General features: G+C 40.6%; 2 protein-coding genes across 8 annotated transcripts in view; one reads left to right on the top strand and one right to left on the bottom strand.

Annotated features, from left to right (window-relative positions):
- Window positions 1–5,460, top strand: part of LOC143105492 (uncharacterized) — a 57,361-nt gene extending 51,901 nt beyond the window's left edge. For 3 of the 4 annotated variants that reach the window (XM_076269451.1, XM_076269450.1, XM_076269449.1), the window contains exons 11-13: window positions 661–809; window positions 4,064–4,152; window positions 4,664–5,460. In XM_076269451.1, the coding sequence (XP_076125566.1) occupies window positions 661–809; window positions 4,064–4,139 (225 nt within the window). In that variant the 3' untranslated portion in view covers window positions 4,140–4,152; window positions 4,664–5,460. The remainder of the gene's footprint in view (window positions 1–660; window positions 810–4,063; window positions 4,153–4,663) is intronic. The other variant, XM_076269452.1, reaches the window with a different exon arrangement.
- Window positions 5,461–10,585: 5,125 nt separating this feature from the next.
- On the bottom strand, window positions 10,586–17,208 carry LOC143106276 (GTPase IMAP family member 4-like). Of its 4 annotated transcripts, XM_076270518.1 has the most exons (6): window positions 17,014–17,208; window positions 14,528–16,780; window positions 14,096–14,247; window positions 12,539–13,144; window positions 12,062–12,339; window positions 10,586–11,871 (listed from the first exon to the last, which is right to left on the bottom strand). In XM_076270518.1, the coding sequence occupies exons 2-3, from the start codon at window positions 15,258–15,260 to the stop codon at window positions 14,192–14,194; spliced, it is 789 nt and encodes a 262-aa protein (XP_076126633.1). In that variant the 5' UTR covers window positions 15,261–16,780; window positions 17,014–17,208; the 3' UTR covers window positions 10,586–11,871; window positions 12,062–12,339; window positions 12,539–13,144; window positions 14,096–14,191. The 4 variants fall into 4 exon arrangements, with proteins under 4 accessions (XP_076126633.1, XP_076126632.1, XP_076126635.1 ...); XM_076270517.1 differs by having other exon boundaries at window positions 14,528–17,208; XM_076270520.1 differs by lacking the exon at window positions 12,539–13,144 and having other exon boundaries at window positions 14,528–17,208.
- Between the last annotated feature and the right edge of the window lie 440 nt (window positions 17,209–17,648).

Genomic DNA, 17,648 nt, shown 5'->3' with positions numbered 1-17,648 from the left:
ATCATGAATTCATTCATGAATTAATGAATGATTCCCGCATTACTTCATTCCTTTATATCTTATGAATAATCAGGAGTTGACATGAGTTCATAGTCGCTTATTCATGACCTCCTGCATGAACAACACCTCAACTTAGGCATCAGGCACGATGGGTACATTATTATGATTTATGATTTCTTAAGCATGATTATCATGATTACATGAATTTAAGGTTAATTTCTCAGTTCATCTTACCGGTGACCCCTCAACTAAAGTGGTGAATAATGACATGTGTTTAGAGAACTGCAAAGTTGTGTTCAAATCAGAATTTGAGCAGTGATGACCACATTTTTGGCAGAAAAATAAATAATCATGATCATTCTTAATAAATCATAATTCATAATGATGTGCCCACCGTTCCTAATGCTTTAGGTGATGTGCTGTTCATGTATGAGGTCACAAATGACTCATGTCAATTCCTGATGATTCATGAGATGAAGGAATGAAGTAATACCAAAAACATGAATTAATTCATGCATGAAATCATGATAATTCATGTACACTTATCGTAAAGTGTTACCAATTGTTTCATTATTCATTAAGTTACCAGTCACATCTCTCATGACTGTGTGTGATGTGGATCAGCGATGGTTCTTATAATGTTTCATTCTGTGTTCCCAGGCCCAGCTGAAGAAGAGAGGTGACTCTGACGGCCCACCAGAGGGCGCTGTTGCTCCGTCTCCATCTCAGCTCTCTCGCTCCCCAAAGTCACCCTTCCTGCCGCGTGCCTCTCGAGTCCTCCCCCCTCCCACTGCAGGCAAAGAGAATGGGTAAACCCTCCATACACACACACACACACACATAAGTACAGAAAACGCACAACTAAACACTTTTTCACCCTGCGCGCATTCTGCTCTTAACTTAAGTCTGATATTTACTTGCCATGAAGGTTACGCACTTTGGGACAAGCTACTCCAAAATCTGCGAGTTTCTCTCTGCAAGCAACTCTTACCCGCATTCTGCCACTGACTTGTGCACTTTTTCTACTAATCACTTCTGAGGGCTGTATTAAGGTTGAGCGCCACTGCAAGGTGAAACAGCATATTGCTTGATGTCGGCAGTAGGCCTAGTTCTAACTACATGTAGATTACAGCCCCTATTTTGCACCCTGGCGCATGGAGTAAAACTCGTTTTCCACCCGGCGCAAAGTTTATTTTTCTTATTTTGCACGTCTATTTTTTAAACAATGCCCCAGGGGTGTAGTAATTAACAACCTAGGGAGTGGCCTAGCCTAGCGCATTGTCTAAAAAACGCTGTTGTGCACCACCTAAAACGCATTACGCCACTGACCAAGAGAAACCTGGTCAGAAGTCTATGGCGAGTTGTTTATATGTTATTTTAAGAGCGCAGTCATATTGGTGGGTGCACAATGCATCTTCCTTCTATCCTCCATGAACGCGCACCAGCGCACATCCATGCAAAACATTAGAAATTACACAATTAGGCTACAATGGGAAACATAATTAGAATAAAGATATTACAAAATACATCTCACAATGCATTTGCAAATTGGTAATGACGGTTAAAAGTGATTAGGCGAGATCACAGCTGAAAACACACCATCATGAGATATAAGCAATTCCTCTGCAGGATAAGGACAAGTTTGTTTTATTCAGTCATTCGAAAAATATTAGGGTGTTCAAGTGTTGCTTGTCGTTGACTGACACCATGGTGAAGTTAGTTTCACTTTGCCAATGAGTTCAAATAATAGACGTGAAAATGCGTAAAGGCTATGCTAGGTTTTAGTAAAGCATGGTTTAGTGGAATGACTGTTACATACGGTCTCGCAAGCAGACTCCTTCAAATGTGGCGTTGACTGTCAAAATACCGATGCATTCTTTGACGTCACGCTTTGCGCCGTTAAAGGCAATGACATGACATGACTGATTAAGAAACCTAGGAACATCTTGTTGCGCCATGCGCTAAACGTTTGATAAGGAAAACACTCCCAATGTGGACTGGACATCCTACTAAATTTGAATAAGCTTTTGACTAGTGACGCTTTAGACATGTCATGGGCCCTACATGGTCAAAGAACTTTACAAAATGTAAAGTCAGTACATTTCAGTATCAAAATTAGTGCTTAACGTGCCGAAAATTGGCATTATGTTTTTATTCCCCATTACAGCGTCACAAGGTGGCCTATTTCCCATAGTTACTTTAGGTATGAGGATACATCATTAAAAAGAAAAAATAAACGTTAGATTCACATGACCTTGCGAACAATATCACTCAATGATGGAAAAGAGCTTGCCAAGTTCATAGAGGGTTGCTGCTAGATTTCTCACCTTCTTTGGATATTGGAGCTTACCAACAATGCAGCATCAGCATCAACTTAACGTGAAGTCACACTTCATTCAAATCTGTCCATTTTATTCCAACTTTACCGAAGTCATCCATATACTTGTGGAGACGCCTCCACTACTGTCGAGCCGCAATAATCGTTCATATTCTCAAACTGTAGGTGTCAGTTTTGTGAGCATTGAAGAGACAAATTTATGTTATGCGAAGCTGCTTTCATATTTCTAGTTAATCTGACGTCTGCCTCCCTCACAACAGAAATGATGTGCATAGCTAACGTCAATTACCATGTGTTTTTTCTTTTTATTTGTTTTATTTAATACTAGTCTATACAGTGATCATAAGCTAAGTCTTTAAAAATGTTCTTTCACAAAAGTGAAATTTTAAATCATGAATCTACACTCCTCAAGCACGTCTTAAACAAACCTTCAGGCAGAAGTGAAATCTGGTTAAAGGAGAATTCCGGTGTGATATTGACCTAAAGTGTATTGAAACATGATACCGAGTGTGAACGTATGTCTCATAGCCCATCTCGGCTTGTCCCCTGCACTCCAAAATCTGGCGCTAGTTAGCCGATGCTACCAACAGCTTTTTCAATTGTGGTGCTTCGGCATCGGGCTAGCCATACAAATAAATCACTGTTTTACACCATTTACGAGGCTCAATGTATCTCAACACTTCATTGGTAGACTTCCGAGGGCCCTGACATTTAAAACGAGACATTGAGAACTTTGAAAAAGCACTGGTAGTTTACTTACAAGACAATTTATACAGACAGTATCTTCACGAAGTTTAGCGTTTGCAGCCATCTTGAATTTAGTCACGATAAGTCGAGCTACGAGTAAGAATGAACAGGTATGATAAGGGATCAGATTCCAAAAATAATTCAGTGGAAATGCATGGATTCCAGTTGCTGCTACTGGAAGAAACTGGAATCCATGCATTTCCACTGAATTATTTTTGGAATCTGATCCCTTATCATACCTGTTCATTCTTACTCGTCGCTCGAATTCAAGATGGCTGCAAACGCTAAACTTCGTGAAGATACTGTCTGTATAAATCGTCTTGTTGGTAGCATCGGCTAACTAGCGCCAGATTTTGGAGTGCAGGGGACAAGCCGAGATGGGCTATGAGACATACGTTCACACTCGGTATCATGTTTCAATACACTTTAGGTCAATATCACACCGGAATTCTCCTTTAAATTAATTATTTGTTTATGTGATGAAACATAATTTTATTGTAGGTTGTTAGATATACAGTTCACCTTGCTTACATTTTCAAAATCAAAGACAAATTTATGTTCTTTGTGGATTTAAATGACATTCATAAGGTTAATGAAAAGTCCATGTTCCACGTTTCAACAGCCTAAATTAATGTGGTTTTGGATCAGTTTGGTTCTATTTGAAATAGACAATTGAAATGCCTCTTTGCATAATGCTGCCTTGATTTCGACTTACACATTGACGGTGTGACAGAAATGCCAATAGGTGAATGTGTGTAACTCAAAAGCGCTTAACTGGAGGTGCTTAAAAAATACTTTTAAGACTTTTAAAAAGAATTACGTGTGAATGGGGACATTTGGGCCATATAGTGCTTTGGAATTCAAACTAAATGTAGTGTTTCAGGGCATAATGGCTAATGTGTAACCAGAAGCCTGTGTATTAACTGAATATTGTGTGTGTGTGTGTGTGTGTGTGTGTTCATGTATTCATGTCTTCAGGGAGGAGGCTTCACCCCAGTGGCTGAAAGAGCTCAAGTCTAAGAAGCGTTTGAGTCAGTATGAAAATGACGGTTAAGTCTCAAAAGCAGGTAAGCTTGTCTGGGTGTGTGTGTATGTTTTGGAGAGGGTCTTGCCCTATATGAAACCCCAGTTAAGATATAATTTTACTTTTGTCTAGTTCAAATGAAATGAAATGATTTTTTTTTCTTCTTTGCTTATCTCATGCATGATATAGACAGTTTGTCAGTTTATAAGACAGTAGTGTTTATATATTCAGATAGATAGACAGCTAGAGAGAGAGAGTCTTCACTGCGCTTGATGGTCTTTTGGCCCCCACCGTCGACTTTAAGGCAGCCTTGCCTAGCCTAACCCTAGCACCTTCCAGGCAGCGCTGCATTGAAGTCGCTGGTGGGGGCCAAAAAGACCATATATCCTTTAGTGTCAAGGGAAATCGGTTGTCACTGTCTGTACAGAGCCTCAAAAGCATACACACAACACAGGCACATCACAAGCCCATATATTCCACTAACACCTCCTTGTGCACAGCACATACACACACGCGCACACACACACACACATATAACATCTCTCTCTTTTTAGGTTGCCTTAAAACGGGAGACTCAAGACAGAAGCCTTAACCTTTGACCTTGAGTTGACATGGATTTCCACTGCTGCTGCTGACAACAACATTGACGGTGTCAATCACATTTTCTCTTTCAGTTTTTGTCTCTGTCCCTTCTGCCTGAGTCACCCACATGCGCATGGTGCCTTTATGGTAGAAAACCTCTAGTAGTCTCATGGACAAATGAACAAAACCACAGACACACGACAGTCTTTCTTGTCTTGGTGTGTTTGTCATGCCTGCAGTTCTTTTACAGAGTGTCCTGTCAGACTGTTTGTATAGTCACTTTAGTCTCTCCTGCGATCAGATCAAGAGTGGGGTAGGAACAAACTCCCCAGAACTTTGTTGTATTCAGGAGCAATTAGCCTGCAGCACCACAACTCCTGTTAACCTGGAAATGCTTCTGAAATCAGAAGGATAATCCAGTCACTCCATTTGTTTAACTGTCAATGTAAGTTGTTGTATGTTGTTGTTATTGTTGTTTTCTGTTAACTGGTTGTATGTAAACTTTTTTGATTTATTCTTGTTGTAATTTGTAAATCAAGGGATGATTGAGACAATCATCTGAAGCGTTTGCCATAGGATCACAGGACTGGTTTATAATTCCCAAGGACTAAAAACATGAAATGTGATGGTGTTGTCCCTGGGATCACTGTCAGAGAGACTGTATAGTGTATGTATGGGCAATAAAGTAAAACTGTAATCATGAAATGCTATATTTGTATTTTTGCTGGTTTGAGTAACTGAGTTACATTAAATGATGCTGAGAAATGTGGCAAGTGTTGCATTTTTTTATCTGAAAAGCTCAGTCTTCCAGTCTTCATCAGCTTGTCTGTTGGCCCTTTTCATCCTTGTCCTGGCAACATTTCCGGAAAGGTACTGGCTTGATGAAATTCATTCTGGACTCTCTATCCGACCACATAAAGACCTCGGGATACTTCGGTTTGGCTTTAGGGACCCTCTACTCACTACCACGTAAGTGTAATGTTGTTTGGAACTGTAGAAGAGGTATAAAAATAGCGTTTGTATCGGCAAAATGACATGCCCGCGTCACGTGCAGGCTAACGAGCTTTGACTAAAAACGGTAACATCGAACTTTCTCAAAACACATCCGAATGACATGATTTGGGTGTCAACTCAACGTATGTACTCCCAATCATCCGTAAATTGATCTGAAGTGCATTTTACTCCGGATAATTCCTTTAAGGCATACGTTGCTAAACACATGATTTATCCAGGCTCATAATCAAGTCTGTTTGTTACAGGGGCAATTCTTCAATACACGCAGTAAACACATAAACACACACATTCACATACTAAACTCCTGCTAAAAGAAAAAAAAATGAGTCAATGTTACAACATACATAGCACTTTTGTTTTGTTTTTTCAAAAGAAGTGACTGCACCACCATAGCCATGATTTGACGCAAAATCAAAACTAGATTTGCATGCAGTACTTACAGGATTCCAATGCAATCTGGAAAACTTTTGAATACCTTCCCAGCTCAAAATAACATTGTCATCGGAGCATCTGAGTCTTTTTCAGGATTGTTTTGAAACGGGTGCTTGCCACTGTGTATGTGTGTGCATGTGTGCAGAGGCGGACAGAGTACACAGCTTCATTACTTGAGTAAAAGTACAGATACCCCTTGCTAAATTTTACTCCAGTACAAGTAAAAGTACAACAGTCAGATGACTACTTAAGTAAAAGTACTGAAGTACTTGTTTTTAAAAGTACTTGAGTATCAAGAGTACATTTTCTAAATATTGCATTACTACTGCCACAGTGCTTACATTTATGTACAGAAACGTCATACATGGAGTTATGAAAAATGTTAATGGAGAATGTAAAAGGAATTGAAAGTAAAATCGAGTCATTTTCATCTTTTTACCATGTTGCCAGAGATGGACAGTATTTATAATACATGTATTTAAAATACGTATTTCAAATACAAAATACTATTTTGTAATTGAAACACTTGAAGCGAAAACTATCATTAACTTGTTCAGCAAATTCAAATAGTCTGGCGAGGTGGGGTCACGGGTTGGCACATTCCCAGCATCCAGTAACCTTCTGCGTCTTCATCCATTGTTTCGTCCATGGTTTCGTCTCTTATCTAAATCTGACCATGGAGTTGACTTTGGCGGAAAGCTGAAGGTGATTGCTGATAGGCTGTCCCAATCAGTGGCGCCTGCACAATCCAATCACGTTTGAGAGGGAAACAACAAATGAGGGTTTCCGAGATTTTTCTTTTTCCCTTTTTTTAGAAGAAGTATCGGGTACTCACGGTTATGGATAGAAATGTAGTGGAGTAAAGAGTACAATATTTGCCTCTCAAATATACTTGAGTAAAGTCATGAGTACTCCCCAAAAATGATACTCGAGTAAAGTACAGATCCCTCAAAATTGTACTCAAGTAAATGTACTCCGTTACTGTCCGTCTCTGTCAAGTATGCATGAAGGAGTAAAGGAATACATGTTGACATTAAAAGATTACAGTAATCAACCTGCAATATATCATTAATATATTATTCAATCATAAACAATAAAACACATAAGATCAACGGGTTCCAAATCTCTTGATCTTTCTCTTGAAAGTGTTTTCCTACCATGTATACCCATATCTTTTGATGAGATCAACTTTTGACTTCAACAGCATCACCAGATCTTTGGCATGTGTGCGAGACTGGTTCATATTCTATCAGTGGTCTCACAATGTCATCAAGAGCAGGCTGTAATTCAGGCAGAGCAAGAGGAGGTTTTTGTTTATAAAGAAGCTTGCGCAGCTCTTGCATGGTACTGTTAGACCAGGGTTTAGAGTTGGTGAACATCTCCAGAAGAGTGATGCCAATGGACCACATGTCTGACATGGTGCTGCATTTCTCACACTCCACTAGGCACTCTGGGGCCATGTAGGGAGTTGTTCCTCCCAGTGGGCCGCAGTGAGCACCTATCTGACTGCTTCATCTCGCCATCGTTACGGTTTCCTTCAGGTTTGCCAGACCCCAATCAGTGAGGTAGGCCTTTTTGCTCTCTGCTGCAATCTTTTAGGGAAACAATTTCAAAGCGATTTGTAAACTGAATGTAGCTCTACTATGATGGCAGTAGTAAGACATTAACATCAGAATAAGTTCTTTCTGCTGTGTTCTAGTTCTCAGTTCTATATATTCAGCTCTGGCGTGGCACATTTTTCAGCACTTTAGCTTCGAAAACATCTTTATGAACAAAAACTGAAAGAATACAATGTAGCATCCTTATTCCTTGAAGCAGCATATTGAATACTAACCAATATATTAGCTGGTTTAAGATCTTGATGGATGATCTTTATTCCATGTATGTATTCAACAGCCATGGCAATATCTAAAGCATACATGGGCAACATACGGCCCGCGGGCCACATCCGGCCCGTGGGCTTTCCCTGACCGGCCCGCGTAAGGTCCGTGAAAGAACAATAGTCAAGAGCCTAGCATAGAGATAATGCATGCAAATCAATATCGTTGTTTTTATTTTGAAAGCGACTACTATTTGTACGCCCATACATTTGTGCGTGGATGCATACGACGTAAACACACTCACTGATGTGCTGGTGAACAGAATTTATGCTTCTGCGTCGACACAATGCAGTTGCCTTTACGTCGGCGTAAACCTTTCAAAGTTTTGTGTCTTTTATGTCTGCGTCGCTCACCACCGCAAAGGTTGTTAGAACGACTGGAACTCCTACTGCTGCTCGTTGGCGATACGAAGTGTTCATTTCAAAACGTTACTGGCAGATAGACAGTTTACAATCGGATAACCCCGTAATTGTAACCAAAATATGTCTGAGTTTATTTGCAAAGCTTATGTTAGCGAACTAGTATGATGCTACTACCCACAGGTTGCTTGAAGCAGCCGGCTCAACACACAGAGCGAATTGACCAATCACTTTATGTGCATAAAGTTAAAGCAAAAAAATAGCCTACATTTTTAAAATAGTTTTCTTTGTGCATGTTGATTAACTAATGACAGCCTACTATTGTCTGCTCCACATTTTCGTAGTCTAATTCTGCATAGAGTTAATTTAATGATGGTAATGATTTAATGATGATATATTGCTAAGTGTTGATGAAATGGTGGCACAGGCCTATCGGTTGTACTGACTCCTTCACATTTTCATGACCTAGCCTAATTATATAGATATTGTAGTACTTTTTTATATCAGTCTTTGAAAACTGAAAAATTTTGGAGAATGAGGATTAAATACTGGACATAGATTAAATATTGCTGTTTTTCCTTTGTCTCCCTCACATTTTCATCTGTTCTTTTGACTAGTAAACAAAACCATATGATTTACTTAATGTTATACAAGAACAGAATAGAATTGAACAGAATTGAGTTCAGACTTGAGTTCGGTATTTTGGGTCCGGCCCTCCTCAACAGTCCCAGTTTGTCATGTGGCCCCTTGGGGAAATTAGTTGCCCACCCCTGATCTAAAGCCACAAACAGCTTGTCCTCGGGCTGCAGCTGAAAGTTGTTATAGAGCATAATATTATTGTGTTGTAATATCAGGTGAACACCAGACAATTCCATGTATAGCCCCACAAATCCAGATGACAACTGTCCATTCATATCTCTCTGATGTCCCATGAGTAGCTAGCCTTTCCTATAGCAGTCTCACAGAGAAGCCCTTTGCTATCTCTTGTAGTACAGGCATGTGGTGTACACTATATTGACAAAAGCTTTCACATGGCCTTTACACCTAGAAGCCTATATGACATCCCATTCTAAATCTTTAGCCAGAGGACACATCACAGCTTCCATCACAGCTTCCACTCGTCTGGGAAAGATTTCCACAAGATTTTGGAATTTGTCTGTGGGAATCTTGCCCACGCAGTCAGAAGAGCAGTCCATCCCAAAGCTGTATGATGGGGTTTAGGTCAGGGCTCTGTCTGGGCCATTCAAGTTGTTCCACACCAAACTCACCCAACCATGTCTTTACAGACCTCGTTTTATGCACCCCATGACAGTACCACACTTGTTTTTTTTAACAAATACCTGTGAATGCTAACTGCACGACAGCAGTTTTATCAGATCAACAGATGGATGTGGATGAACAAGCACTATTCGCCTTATTCACCCAGCGGCCAGAGCAAGGCTAGGGTAGACTTGCCGTTACACTTAAGTCCAGCAGATGGTGGAGGTAATGCACTCTGTTTGCAAACTACCAAAAAAACTCACTGAAGAAGAAGAAGAACAGGCCAGCGAACCCTTCTTTTTCTGTGAGCTTTTTTTTGGCAGTTTGCAAACGGAGTACATTACCACCATCTGCTGCACTGAGGTGTAATGGCAAGTGTACCCTGTAGCCTTGTTCTGGTCGCCAGGTGATGAATAAGGCGAATTAGGTGGGAGTGAGACTGTTTGTGGGAGTGTTTGTGAGTTTCATGTGGCAGTCATCATATATAGTTAATATATTGGCCTGTTGAGGAACATGACCTTAACTCATGCCCATCATTCACCTTCTGTATCTGCCGCTGATGAACATTACTGAACCAAACACCCCATATGATGGTCGGTTCATTACCTTGATAGGCGTGTCTGTATGACCTGCTGGAGATTGGCCCCATGGATTTACTCATTAGCAATGAGGATCTGTGTCTCACTTTTGGCTACAGCCATCATCCGCACAATGTTGGGGTGAGATAAACGACTGCAAAAGGAGATTAAAGGTAAGGATTGAGTTTATGCCGTAGACCCTGTGATAAAAGCACTGTGTAGTATACTCCTACTGTATGTGTTTGGACATTTTGATTCATATGTCTGTGTTGTCTCAAAAATGAAATAACAATATTCATATAGTACCTGCTGATTAAGTAGAAATTGGATTATTTATTATTGTTTGATTCACACCACAATGAAATGCCTTTTCAATACTTAGGGTACAAGTCCTATTTAACAGTAACGCGTACACTTAAAAACAGAAACACATACAGAGAGGAAGAGAGAGATGTAATAACATTGGAGCACCTGTTTTAAGTACAGTAATAACAATAGTTATTAGTTATTATAGTAGTTATAATAATGAGGCTATGGAATTATTCTCTGTAATTTGTATATGATCTAAGCCAGCGGTTCCAAAACTTTCTTTCCCATGTAACATATTATATTGACACATTCCAGGCATCATGTTTAATTAGCCGCCCTACATGATAACAAATAACAAAATCAAAATGTGCAACTGGTCTATGAGCTCTCACACTAAAAAACATTGTGGAGAACAACATTATGAAACACAAAGAACAAAGAGAACACAGGCGTAAGATTAAAGGAAAAATCATTTTTAACACCTTTCCGACATTGCCCTTTTCATCTAGTGCAGTGTTTCCCAAACTTTTTTTCTGGGGACCCACTTTTTAAAAATGACAGACCATCGCGACCCATTTCACTTCAGATCTAACATGCAACATGCATGCAACCACCAATATTTCATTTATTAGACAACATATATTGTGCTGCCGACCCAAATAAAATCTCCTGCGACCCAGCTGTGGGTCGCGACCCAGTCTTTGGGAAACACTGATCTAGTGGAAGCTTGCGTACCACCGGTGGTACACATACCACAGTTTGGGAATCCCTGATCTAAGCAAAAAAAGGCCAAAGCAATCTCATTTGGGGAGTTTGGTTTTGTTTCGGTGGTGAATTGCTGAGCTACTCAGGCACACACAGAGACACACACAGACATCTTTGTAGCATGTGTTATGCATTTCCTGATCACTAAACCTTTAATGGCAAATGTCACTAGCGGTCGACTCTGCACCTATGAATGATACTGTTCGGCAGTGGGTCCTGCATATTACGGTTACAGGGCGGTGACACTGATTATGGGACTGCACAACAGCTTAGTGCATTCATTGCAAAATGAAAAGGCACAGCATACACATTCTGCTGACTGGCCAAGTCACTGTTTATGCTGCACTCTTCAATGTACATACATCTACCCCAGAGTGAGAAGAGAGAGAGAGAGACTCTTACAAAGCTATTATGAACTCATTTGTTGTGACTGGACTGTCTCCTACTGGCATAATCTTATCAGCAGCTGGTGTTCCCTGGTATGATCCCCTGTAAACTTTTCCATAAGAGCCATTGCCGATGCATGCTGTATAATCAACACTAATTGTGGTTTTATCCACAAAGGGAGTTTTCACTTGGAAGGCTAGAAGAAAGGGACATGCAATACCAAAGATAACATCAAACACACATATATGTCCAATAATTTGACATCTTGATTTACATTTCATTAATGATAAAAAAAATAAATAAATATTATTTTCAGTAAATGGTTCATCTCCTAAAATTGAAGTAAAACTTAGGATTACCTGGAGTAACCAAAAATCTTTACAAACCTTGTCTCTTGGCATCAGGTTCTTTTCCATGTGCTGGCTGCTGCTGTCCTGCTGTGGCCTCTTTTGTGTTGCCTCCTCCGACTACTCTGATTGGTGGGATCAGACGTAATGACTCCTCAGCAGATCCACTCCTCTCCCCTGTCTCAGCTGAGCCAAACCCAGAGCTCTGAGTAGAGGCAGCAGTGCTGGGCTGTTTAAAGGCCTTTAAGGGCTCATGTTTAGGTGTTGGTTTAGCATGTGCAGAATCACCCACAGAGAAGTCATCAGGACGGCCTTCACTACAAGACATTGGAAATAAAATAAATAACAGTCAGACACAGAGCATATAAATGTGATAGCACCCAAAGTGTATACTTAAATAAAGTACATACTGTACATTTCATCTCTTTATTTCATAATATGTATAATTAAAAAAATATATCCAGCCAAATCACAAGTGGAGGATTTGAAATAAATGTTAAATAAATATACACTAACAATTAATAGGGTCCGCCATACTCCATTCTCCACTGTTTCTCAGCACCATCTCCTCTATCTTCTCCAGCAGCTCTGTCACCTGGCCACCATCACTCTTCTTATTGTTCATAACATGATACCTGTTCCCACATTTCTCTACAACCCACTGCAGAGCCTCTCCTCCACTCTCAATGTTCTGCTCAATACTTGTGTCTCCCAGCCAGTGCCCCCATGTGAACAGCACTATTGTGACTCCAGACTCTCTCACCCAGCAGCTCCATGTGTTCCTGCACTGCTCTTCTGTGTGTCTCTGTGAATGAGTTAATTAGTCATTAATGTTCAGGAGTAGTGTATAGGGTCCTGGAGGACACAGAGACACACTGAGGACAATCTCTCGTTTATCACGTTCAGGAGTTAGCTCTACAGTGCAGTTCTTCCACCATCCTGGTGCCTCCACTACAGTGATGTGTCTCCCTGCTGTTTCTCCTTCTCTCTTCACACACTCAGCTGTTCTTCCTGACGTGCTAAACTCCTCTCTGCCCAGGATGGTGTTTCCTGATGAACTCTTCCCAGCAAATTTGCCTATCAGCAGCACAATGCTTATGTCTGAATTACACACAGTGTCACCTGAAAACACTGCTCTTCTCTCTTCTTCCTTCTTCTTTTCCATCAGGTGTTTTGTAAACTTTAAATCAAAGTCAAATCGATGGCCCCTGTTCCCACATTTCTCTACAACCCACTGCAGAGCCTCTCCTCCACTCTCAATGTTCTGCTCAATGACAGTTCTCTCTTCACACACTCAGCTGTTCTTCCTGAGGTGTCAAACTTTGATTGTCCAAGGATGGTGTTTCCTGATGAGCTCTTTCCAACGGTTCTGTTTCCCAGCAGCACAATGTTAACGTCTGACAGTTGGGGTTGGCCACCTGAAAACAGAAATCATGCCATTATATTAAACACATTATGTATCATAATATTACAATAATCACTATCCTATGGCTTCACTGCAGTGATCATTGAGACATTGAGAAATTAACTCTCTGTGTGTGTGTGTGTGTGCGTGCTAAATATAATTATAAAAAGATCACTATCCATACCCACTGAGCAGAGATACATTCATGATCAGATTTTTATCTCGCATGAATTTGTTGAAAAACTTGGGGTATATGGATCTGTTATGTCCTGTGTTTTCATCATTGCAATCAATTTGCTGGCAGTGGTAATTATTTTCCTGAGAGAGTGTTTTTGTGCTTCTGTTGAGCTGGCAAACCAGCTTAAAACACAGGTTAAAGGCTTGAACACTCTCAATATGAGGAAGATATCAGTTGCTATATGGACAAGAGAATAACATAATTTTACAAACATAAATGTGCTTACTAATGTGTGTGTGTGTGTGTGTGTGTGTGTGAGAGAGAGAGAGAGAGAGAGAGTTAGACGGACAGAGAGAGAAAGAGTATAGGACAGAGAGTGACGAAATAGAGTAGATAAAAGTGCTATGCCAATTATAAAGTCTTATGTGTAGGTTCAACAACAGAATGAGTTTGTTCATGTGTTGGTTCAACAGCAGAAAATGTCTCTCACCTGCTGATGATCTGAGAGTCTGTCTCTGCTTGTGCACCTTCATCTTCCTCTCCTCTGCTCTTCTCTCTTCTTCCTTCTTCTTCTCCTTCAGCTCTTTCATCTGGAAGAGACTCTCCCCCCCGGCAGCTCCATGTGTAATGATGGCAATCCAGCTTTTAACACAGGTTAAAGGTTTGAACACTCAATATGAGGAAGATATCAGTTGGTATATGGACAAGAGAATAACAGAATTTTACAAACATAATGTGCTTACTAATGTGTGTGTGTATGTGTGTGTGTGTGTGTGTGTGTGTGTGTGTGTGTGTGTGTGTGTGTGTGTGTGTGTGTGTGTGTGTGTGTGTGTGTGTGTGTGTGTGTGTGTGTGTGTGTGTGAGAGAGAGAGAAAGATACCAAATGTCTCGTGTAAGTTTGACAGCAGAATATTTCTCTCACCTGCTGATGATCTGAGAGTCTGTCTCTGCTTGTGCACCTTCATCTTCCTCTCCTCTGCTCTTCTCTCTTCTTCCTTCTTCTTTTCCATCAGCTCTTTCATCATCTTTGCATCAAAGTCAAAGTTATGGGCTCTATTTCCTGCCACCATCTCCTCTATCTTCTCCAACAGCTCTGTCACCTGGTCATCATCTGTCCTCCTATTGCTCAAAACATGATACCTGTTCCCACATCTCTCTACAACCCACTGCAGAGCCTCTCCTCCACTCTCAATGTGCTGCTCAATGGTTGTGTCCCCCAAACAGTCTCCTCTGGTGAACAGCACTATAGTGTGACTCCAGACTCTCTCACCCAGCAGCTCCATGTGTTGCTGCACTGCTCTTCTGTGTGTCTCTGTGAATGGTATATTGGCATCAATGTTCAGGAGTAGAGCATGGGGTCCTGGAAGACACAGTGAGGACAATCTCTCATTTATCACGATGAGGAGCTCTACAGTGCTGTCACACCACCATCCTGGTGCCTCCACTACAGTGATGTGTCTCCCTGCTGTTTCTCCTTCTCTCTTCACACACTCAGCTGTTCGTGAGTCGTCAAACTCCTCTCTGCCCAGGATGGTGTTTCCTGATGAACTCCTCCCAGCTACTCTGTTACCCAGCAGCACGATCCTCATGTCTGAGATGTGTGGAACTCCAACTGGAAACATATGCCTATATACATATAAGTCTGTGAAATGCATTGTGTAATACACCACCTGCCTATAGTTTCACTGTAATAGACTGTCAAGTATTTAAATAAGATTGATAATTTACTTACAAGTAGTTTATAAGCCACTTAAAAACATGCAAATTCTTAATAAACCATTTACAAATTGTTACTACATGGTTAGTTTTGTATTCGGTGGCCATCACATAACACTTACAAATACTTTGTAAGACACTTAAAACACATTATGTGTGTGTGTGTGTGTGTGTGTGTGTCTGTGTGTGTGTGTTGATTTGATGTAGAACATAGGAAACAAATGGAAAATGTTGTCTCACTTGTAAGAAAGGATGCAGTCTAATACTTAAAGTTACTGGATCACATTCAAACTAAAAAACTTAGTTTCACTTCTCACACTTTTCTATTCCCAAATTGCACGCATGTTCAAACAATCTTTAAAAACAGACAGACATTAATTGGACGTCTTTACCTTTATCTGATCTAAGGAATCAGCAAACACTTGTTCCAGTGGAGGAAAGCAATAGCCTTCATTTAGAAAGTAATTGTAACATGCTAAATTATTACGTTCCCTGCTGATCATAGAGTGAGACACACCTGAGACTATGTCCATGTTATGTTAATTTGTATTGATATGTTAATACTCATATTATCACTCCCTTTCCCTCTGTCCCTGTATATAACAGCATGGATTGTTGCGTTGGTGTGATTTGTTAGCTGGTATTCCTCTGTGTCCACCTGCTGTCATAATGCAGTACAACACCAGTGTCAAGTTCTTTGATAGACACTTCTCTCTCTCCTTCTCCCTCTCTCTATCCCACTCTCATACACACACACACACACACACACACACACACACACACACACACATTCTCCTCCCTTTATTTCAATTCCACAGCTGCTCTTATTTGTGTCCTTCTGTCGTTGGAGCAGTGTGGATACTTGTGTAATGATTTTTATCAGAACATGAGGATGAGCAAACCTAATACCACATTAGGAACATTAGAACATTAGAACATTTCCATTACGACAACCAAAAATATGTTTTGTAATATAATCCAAGGTAAAACAGGCAGCCAATTGAATAACAAATATGTATTACATAAGTAAACACGCTGAGATAGTCAGATTGGTCAGATATGCTCTAAATTACATAACCACACAGAAGTGTAACAGATATCCACGTCACAAAAGACAAACACTTATATTTAGTTTTAGAAAAGCCAGTCAACAAAGCTTGGTTAAGATAACAGACACACATCTTCTCCCGTGTCTGACGATAAATAAGCAGGTTAAACTTGCTGGGAGAGAAAAATGAAACTAATGAAACCAAACCTGTCCAACAACAACAAGATAAAAACAGGCAAGGGCAGGCAAGAGATACAAATAACCAGTAGATAGCCTACTGTATTTGACGGACTAAAATACTTCCTGTGGTGTGATGTGTGAGTTGTCTACCCTGAAGGATGGCTCTGTGTCCAGCACTGACCTCTGAGCCAGAGGCTGTGAGTGCTGCACACCTCCATCAGCTGCAGGGCTCTGCAGGGACATCAGGGTGGACAGGAGTCACGAATCAAGTCTCAACATGGAGAGTGCTGTCAATAACATGAGCTGTACAAAGCCAGAATAAAGCAATGCAGGCACCAGGAGTGTTGGAGAAGAAGGGGGAGAAGAAGCAGATGAATTGAAAAAAGGAGAAGGCATACGCGACTAACAGAAGGCAAGAACAAGACTAACAGAAGGCAAAGACAAGACTAACAGGGAGGCTTTACCGGGCGCGTAACTGAAGCGCTCTGTTCGCGTAGCGTGAAAAATAGTTGTAGAAGTCTTGCCTACATTTTTCTAACGTACGCGCCCCTATCACGTCTGATGTAGCCAGTTTCATTCATTACAGTGAGAGCTAATTGTTGCAGCAGATGTAGCCTCCCTGTCAGAGAGAAAACAGGAAGCAGAGCTGCCAGGGAGAACACAGAGGAGCAGAGACAACCGGATGTAGAAATATCTGAATTAGACTCAGTCCACTCTATGGTGCAACTGTGTCAAATATGTTGTGTGATGCCCAAATAGGCTAGTGACAATGGCCCCAATTTTTTTAGATACCCCTACCGGAGGTAGAACTAAACCGATAACAGATATTGTTATACACACCAAAACCAAAAAAGGACTAAAATATAGCCTGTCCGTATTGGAGTTAAGGCATATAAATTAGTGCAGATCAATCACACAAGCTCTGAGACCTTTGAAACTTGGCACGTTTATAGTCAGGAAGTTGCTTTACCTACTAGAAAAGACTGGATGTGAATATCTTGATGTATGGAATGAGTAGAGACATGTAAACATACACCTAAAATAAGCGGACATACAAAAAATGTATATATATGCAGAATGTTTTCATTTACTTTGTGGC

Source organism: Alosa pseudoharengus, unplaced genomic scaffold (assembly GCF_046254945.1).
Source record: "Alosa pseudoharengus isolate Yale_2024_CS ecotype anadromous, Long Island Sound unplaced genomic scaffold, YU_APseudo_1.1 YU_APseudo_1.1_scf_6, whole genome shotgun sequence".
Lineage (NCBI taxonomy): Eukaryota > Metazoa > Chordata > Actinopteri > Clupeiformes > Clupeidae > Alosa > Alosa pseudoharengus.
Note: the sequence above shows the minus strand (reverse complement) of the source record. Positions and strands in the feature narration are given on the sequence as shown.

What these genes read in the sequence shown, in the direction of transcription:
- LOC143106276 (XM_076270517.1), bottom strand. Translation starts at nt 15,260, where the DNA reads ATGCATTTCACAGACTTATATGTATATAGGCATATGTTTCCAGTTGGA. An exon ending in GACTCTCAGATCATCAGCAG is followed by an intron (nt 14,248 to 14,527) that starts GTGAGAGAAATA and finishes CTGTGTTAAAAG; the next exon opens with CTGGATTGCCATCATTACAC.